The 6816-nt window shown below is 54.0% G+C and overlaps 1 protein-coding gene across 1 annotated transcript in view; it reads right to left on the bottom strand.

Moving 5' to 3' along the window:
• Nucleotides 1-91: 91 nt before the first annotated feature.
• The window catches only part of LOC121673100 (1-phosphatidylinositol 4,5-bisphosphate phosphodiesterase gamma-1-like), a 31949-nt gene continuing 25224 nt past the window's right edge, over nucleotides 92-6816 (bottom strand). The window contains exons 8-16 of the mRNA XM_042046151.1: nucleotides 5861-5933; nucleotides 4764-4865; nucleotides 3961-4079; nucleotides 3073-3158; nucleotides 2617-2737; nucleotides 2055-2223; nucleotides 1498-1620; nucleotides 541-642; nucleotides 92-308 (exon numbers count right to left, since the gene is read on the bottom strand). Of these exons, the coding sequence (XP_041902085.1) occupies nucleotides 117-308; nucleotides 541-642; nucleotides 1498-1620; nucleotides 2055-2223; nucleotides 2617-2737; nucleotides 3073-3158; nucleotides 3961-4079; nucleotides 4764-4865; nucleotides 5861-5933 (1087 nt within the window). The 3' untranslated portion in view covers nucleotides 92-116. The remainder of the gene's footprint in view (nucleotides 309-540; nucleotides 643-1497; nucleotides 1621-2054; nucleotides 2224-2616; nucleotides 2738-3072; nucleotides 3159-3960; nucleotides 4080-4763; nucleotides 4866-5860; nucleotides 5934-6816) is intronic.

Here is a 6816-nt window from a genome sequence, read left to right as displayed (position 1 = left end):
AATAGGGGAGAAACTGCTCACAGGCCACTGGGGAACGGGACCCCCCCCACTGAAGGAAATGTCAAGAGGAAACAACCCCTGGAGCGACACAGAGCAGTGGGCTGGGGCCGGGGCCCTCACCAGAAGGAGAGGGTGTAGTCTCCTACAAAGGTCTCGCTCTCTCTGACGAGGAAGGAGCCGTCGGGGGCCCCTGTCTCGATGCAATATTCCGTCAGCAGCCGCTCCGCGATGTGCCGCCCGTCACGTCCCGCTCCCAGCTTCCCGTGGAACCACTTCTCCGTGGAGTGCAGCTCGGTGCTGTTGCTCACCTGGCAGGGGGAAAAGCCATCGTCGTGGGTTACTGAGGGAAGGCTTGTGCTGCTGGACTCTGCTTTGCTCAGGGGTCTTCCAGCCAGGACCAGGGAGCTCCTGAAGCAGCTCCCATCCTTCCCTCCACAGGATCTCCCCCTGAAGTCAGCTGGCAATGGCAGCGCTCAGCCCCTTGGGCAGTCAAGTCTTTTCCTTAGGGAACAACTCACAGTCACACAGGGGAGCCCTCACCTCCTTTTGCTCTTCCTCATCCTCATTTCCTTGGTCATTGGTTGTCTCCCCAGAGTAATAGATCTTGCTGCTGGTCAGCACAAAGTAATGTGGGTTCCACTCCTGCAAGGAAACAAACTCTGGCAAAGAGACCCTCGGGGAAGCACCAAACTGCCCACCACCCACCCATGGGATCATCTCTTCCTGACCAGCACAAGCGGGGTTAGTGAAGGACAGTCACCAACACTGATTCCAGTGAGTCACAGGAGCTTCCAAGACATCCCCCAGATCTGAAGCATGGATTTACCAGTAGCAAAAAAACCCAGCATGTGACAGATCACACTGCAAACACCCCAACACATATTAAAAGGAGATGACCAAATGAAGAGCAAATCAATGCAAAAAGAAAACAGTCTGCAGGGACTCAGCACAGGGGCAATCTGAGGTGAAGACATCAGAGACAGTAATGTGGATTTACCATTGCATGTATTTTAAAAAAACCCATTTCATTTGCATGTGGCTTTGCCAGACAGACCCTCAGCAGAGTAAAGCTGCTGAAGGTGGGCTGTGTGTGAGTAAATGCACACAGTAATGAACACTCAGTGCTTTACAAAGCTAAACTTGTGCTTAGGTGTGTCAGGTGTGCAGGCACTTGGCAGGAGGCAGGGCTGGAAGTGCAGCCTTTGAAATTCCTGCAGCACAAATCACAGGCTGCAGTGCCTTGGCCCAGAGCTCCCTCTAGCTCAGCCTTCTGCCTCTAGCAAAGGCCCACAGGAGATTCCTAGGGAAGAGCACAGAGAGAGCCAGCATAAAATGCCCCCAGCCTTCAGGGATGCCTGAGGAACCAGACAAACCAAGAGCCTCTTCAATCGTTCGCACCACAGCCCTTCCTTCCAGCACACACAGCGCCTGACAGAGCCACCATGTCATTGATGGAGCCCTCAGAGCAGGGACAGGGTGACCATGGCACAGACATACGTGATTGATGGGGTCTTCCAGGTAGAGGATCCCATTCTTGATGGAGTTGCTGATGTCATTCTCTGAGTACATCACGGATGTGGGCAGCTCCTCGTAAGCGCTTCCCTCTGCCAGCTTCTTGTGCTGTGGGACGAGAGGGGGGATCAGGCACCTTGAGGGGAGCAGACACCCAAAAAGCATGGATTTCCTGGTGAACAGCCCTAAACCACCAGGTCTGCTGCAGTGGGGTCCTCTTCCTTTGAAGAACCAAGACCCATGCCACAGGGATCATCAAGTAGCACTGAAGTCCCATCCTTTCTTCCCAAAGGTGATTCCAGAAGCTGAAATACCAACAGCCCCCATGCCCTCAAAGAAAGGCAACACCCAGCTGCTGAGCTCATTTCCCAGCAGATTCTCTGAGGCAAGAGAGCTTTTTGTCTCCAGTTGTTCTTAGCATCAGGTCTCCACTTCCACTGCCAACCAGCCCCATCCAAAGGCAGCTGCCCTCAGTCCCACACCCTCACCCCATTCTGCCCTCGTTCCCTCACTTAGGAGCCGTGCTGGGCAAGGGAGTTCACCTTGATGAGAATCTTCCTCTTGAGCTGGTTTGGAGAGGGAAGGCCATCAGCAGAAATATCGACTGGTTTGGTCAAGAGCATGTCCCCAAAGACCTTCTTGAAATTCTGAGCCATGTTCCTCTGCTGAGCAATGCTGCAGTGGTCCTCAATGGACAGAATGACGGGGAAACTGGGAGAAGGAGAAGAGCCATTAAAGCCAGCACGGGCTCTGGATGGAACCAAGGACTTCTGAGCTCTGTCTCATAGCCTGGCCTCTGTGCCCTCCAGGAGCAGCTCGCATCAACAGCAACCTGTGCTGCCTTGAGCACCCAGTATAGCCACCCTACAGGAGTGCACAGGGGGGAGAAGGACTGGCAAGCTACTGGGGTTTACCCAAAGCCCACCCTCCCTCCCACAACATTTTTCTGGGGAAAATCTCCCTTTGGCTGGGAGATGTGACACGCTTTCTTCCCACCACATCCCAGGCCTTGCGCTGCAGCTCTGCATAAAGGTGAGCTTCACTTGCTACAGCCTTGGCTCCACCCTCTCTCTGTTCTGCCAGCTGGAGTTCTGCTGTACTCACTCAGAGGTGACAAAGGCATGCTCCTTGATAGTGACCAAGACATCAGAGAACTTGATCTTGGTGGTTAAGGTGTGTCCGTGGTAGATGACTGGCATGCCATCTGGACCGTCCCAGCAATCCACTGAAAGAGACCCACAGGGGAAGCTTAGCCCACAGGCTGGAATACAGGCAAGACATGGACACGAGATGGACTGAGCCAAGTGCTGCTGTGAAATGTACTGGAAGGCAATAAAGGAATGAGGTGATCAGTGAAAGCCTTGATCTTTCTGTGGGACCAAAACCTTGGGCACAGATCCCCCAGTCCCACAAAGCAAACAACCTCAGCTCTCTCTGCACATGATGGTGTTAATGTTTCCACCGGCCATGCCAGCTTTCAGCTCTGCCTTGCAAAGCCTCCCCTGAGCACCACAAGCTGCCGCGATGACGGGGACAGAAGGGCCAGCGCGGGGTACTCACGTTCGATGCAGCGGCAGCCCATGCGCAGGCAGCGGGCGTAGGCCTCCAGCGAGGACTCGCTCGAGAACTGATCCCCCGTCAGGTACCTTCCAGGTGAGACAACACATCAGCACAGTGACAAGAGAGACAGCACAGTGCCACAGCCCCCGCTGTGGGCACAGGCATCTGCTGGGACACTGTGGACCTGCCTCTGCCACGAGGGAATGACGGGAGCGGCATTTCTCCACAGCCGCCGCCTTCCCCGGGCAAGGGGTTCAGCTCTGCCCCTGCTGCAGCAGGCTGCCAGCACCTCTCTGAGGCCCAGCCTCTGCTCCTGAGATAATATCAGCATTGGTGCCACAAAGAGCCCCCAGTAGCCTGAGAGCAGGGTTAGACCAGCTCTCACAGGCTGACAGGATCTCACTGCCTGCCCTCGGGGTGCTCAGCTGGCTTAGGCTCTCAGATCTTTAAATTTGGGTTAGCATGAACACAGAGCACAGACAGAGCCTGTCTGCACAGAAAGCAGTTCCTGCAAAATTATTCTAGCAGCAGAGAGCAGAAAATGGCCAATTTCAGCCTGACGGGGTTTATCACAGCTGTCCTGAGGGGCTCTGAAGAATGACATTGCTGATGGTGAGAAACTACCAGAGTGATAGCTCAGGATGTGAAGGCACCTGAAGGTCTGTGCAGATGTGTGCTGCTGGCAACATTTGAGCAAAACATTTATGGCTAAATGACAGAAGGGAGGAGTGGGGCACCAAGAGGAAGGTCTCTGGTGTTCTGGCTTTGGTTTGGAAAAGCCTACTTGACCCATCACTGGAATCAGGCAAAATCAGGAGACTCCCACCCTGGCAAGAGAAAAGGATGCTGACAGCAGCTGGGTGGAGAGAGCCCTGCTCTAGTCCTTACGTGTTGTGTGAGGAGGAGATCCAGTAATGGGAGAGAGGGTTGTTCATGTTCTCCAGACACACCATGTCCAGCTGTGAGTTCCAGATGCTGTTCTCTTTGGAAAACAGGAAGGTGAGAAACTGCTCAGGAAGAAACAGAAATGTGTTAATGATGCAGAGGAGCCGGGTGCTGTGGTTGAGCTTCACACGCATCTCCCATTCTGTGCCAGCAGAATCCAGCACAGACTGACCAGGGCTGCCCTACAGCACAGCAGCTACCTGAGCCAGGGTGCTCCAGTGACCACAGCTTGGGCACTGCCACCTACCCACTAAGCTGTGCCAGATATCTGTGTGCCAGATCCTCTGGCCCAGCTGGAGACAAATTAATGGCTCTGCATTTTATTTTGCAGCTCACATGGCAAGCAATAGCTTACTAAGGCCATGTGGGTCAAGGGACCTTGGCTTAGTCCAGAGTGCCAGTGACATGGTCATCTCTAGCTGTTTTTATTCTTTTTTCAGCTCTTCTTGCTTTGAAGAGATCCTTACATACCCCAAGGCAGCCCCTCCCCTCCTCCAGATGAACTGCCTGGTGAGCACTCCCAGCTGCACAAACTCAGCACAAAAGGACAGCCCAGAAGCCATTCCCTTTGCCAACCACGTCCATCTCCCAGGGCCACGCAGCTCACAGGAGCTGTGACCCTTCCAGCACCCCCACCCTGCAGCAAAGGCACAGACAGCAGAGCTGTCACAGCACAGCACACATCACACCAGGGACATCACCCCCTGCATCACCCCACTCCACACACACCACCTTCAAGGTCTTACTTCGTCCAGGGAGAAATAAGGCTCGTCAATCTCCCTCAAAGGGTCTCTCAGGAAGTTGAACATGAATTCCTGTACCTGAAGGGTATCTGCAGCCCAGAGCTCCTGCAAAGCCCAGGGGAGACATAAAAAAAGCTATTTCAGAATGTATTACTGCAAACCACATGCAGCTCATCCAGTTAGAAGCTTTAACCATTAAGGAGGCGGTTTTTGATGCAAGACCATCTCTGCCAGGAACTCAACTGTCAGCACAAATGCTGGATAGCACACAAGGAAGAAATCTGCCCTGCTTCTGAGTGGGCTTCATTTTCTCAATGCTGTGCATTTTTCTCTCTGATAGCTCCTCTGAACACATCTGCCATCCCTCCTCCCTCGGCAGCAGAAGCCAACCCAGCTTCCTTTGGCTCTCTCTCCCTGGGTTTGTTCTATTAGCCACCAAAACACTGCATCTCCCCACTGGTTAACTCCCTGCTGGCTGCAGACCACAGGCAGGGAGGTGGCAGTGGCGGGGCAGGGCAGAGCAGGAGCCACGAGCCATGGCAGTGCTTTTGCCAGCCAGCCCTGCCCTCCTGGAGGAGACAGGAGCCTGGCAAGAGCCAAGGGGTCTGTGCTGCCCACAACTGCACTGCTGGTGCCTGTGTGTGTGCCTGCACCTGCATGTCGTGCTTGCTGAATGACCCAAGATTGCTTTTAAATTGAAAGATCAGCAGCTGAATCCATCAGGTACTCCTCAGGAACTGCTGACACCTCCTGAGCAACAGGATGGACAGGACCTCTTGGCTGCAGCAAACCTTTGGTAACCAGCCAAGGTCACAGGCACTGGGTCAACCTCCACTGATCAGTTCCTGCCTCCTGGGACCCCCACTCCTCCCAGATCTCCTGGTTCCTTTCAGGCCAGGGTGCCCGGCTGAGTTCAGGTTTGCCCTCCCCAGCGCTTCCCCTGCAACACCTCCCACTCCAGACAGATGTGCTGTGCCAGGCAGAGCAGCCCACAGCCAAATCATCCCAGCTCCACAGCAAGGCTGCCCTTGGAGCACTGGATCCCTGATGTCACCAGTGCCTGCCCCGTTGTCCCTCCCCACTGCCTGTGTTGAGCTCACCCTCTGGTACTCCAGCAAAAACTTCTGCAGCTCCAGCAGCGACACCCTGAAGTGCTCAGACCTTTCTCCACCCCTGAGTCAAGCAGAGAGAGAGAAGCTTCAGTCACTCGTGCAGCACATCACGTGAGATGCCATCTGCCACCTCCCTGGCACGTGCAGCCAGATGTGCCCCGAGCATGCAGCACTGAAGGAGTGGAGTGGAATGAGCTGAGGAGAGCAAACACATGTCCACCTCTCAGAACCAGGGACTGCTCCAGGAGCAGTACAGGATTCACATAGATGAGGGCATGGTAGCATGAAACTCTGGTGAAGGGCAGCAAAAACCATTAGAAGGACTGATTTGTAAAAAAAAGAAATAAAAAAATAGAGGGGTCTGGCTTGTACCTGAGTGTAAAGAACTAAATAGGGGCAGGGTAGTTAAGGGGTGACTGCACAGGACAGACCTACAGGTATGCAGAGAATATGGACTCAGGAAGGCAAGCTGATAATCTCAAAAGACTGGTCCATGACTGCTGTGAGCCACAATGGACAGCCAAGAGCCATGCTGGGCACTAACACCACAAAACCCAAAGTGGACTGGGCAGCACTGGCTGCCCTGGGCAGAGGGATGAGCCAGACGGTCTGCGGAGGGTCCTGACAACTCTTTTCTATGGTTAGAGGGAAAAAAGGAAGGAAACCATTGGGAATGACATGGACAAGTCAGTAAGTCTTTCACTCTTTAGCGCCAGTGTCTAAATTCAAGCTCTTTCTATCACAGCCTGGGTGGGGAGGGCTCTGCAGCCACCATGAGCATAATCCCTGGGAGATGGCTCAAGGTCTGATCACTTCCCATCAACCAATTGACCTGAGCTGGATCTCACTGGGATGTCTGGGAGGGAGGGAGCCCTTCCTGCCCTGAGCTGAAATGTCTACAGCAAAGATGCTTGTTCAGAGCACAGAACCACAGGCAGCACAGG

The sequence above is a fragment of the Corvus kubaryi genome, unplaced genomic scaffold (genome assembly GCF_017639235.1).
Source record: "Corvus kubaryi isolate FWS band 111438036 unplaced genomic scaffold, C.kubaryi_AGA036_p1.0 65190, whole genome shotgun sequence".
Classification (NCBI taxonomy): domain Eukaryota; kingdom Metazoa; phylum Chordata; class Aves; order Passeriformes; family Corvidae; genus Corvus; species Corvus kubaryi.
Note: the sequence above shows the minus strand (reverse complement) of the source record. Positions and strands in the feature narration are given on the sequence as shown.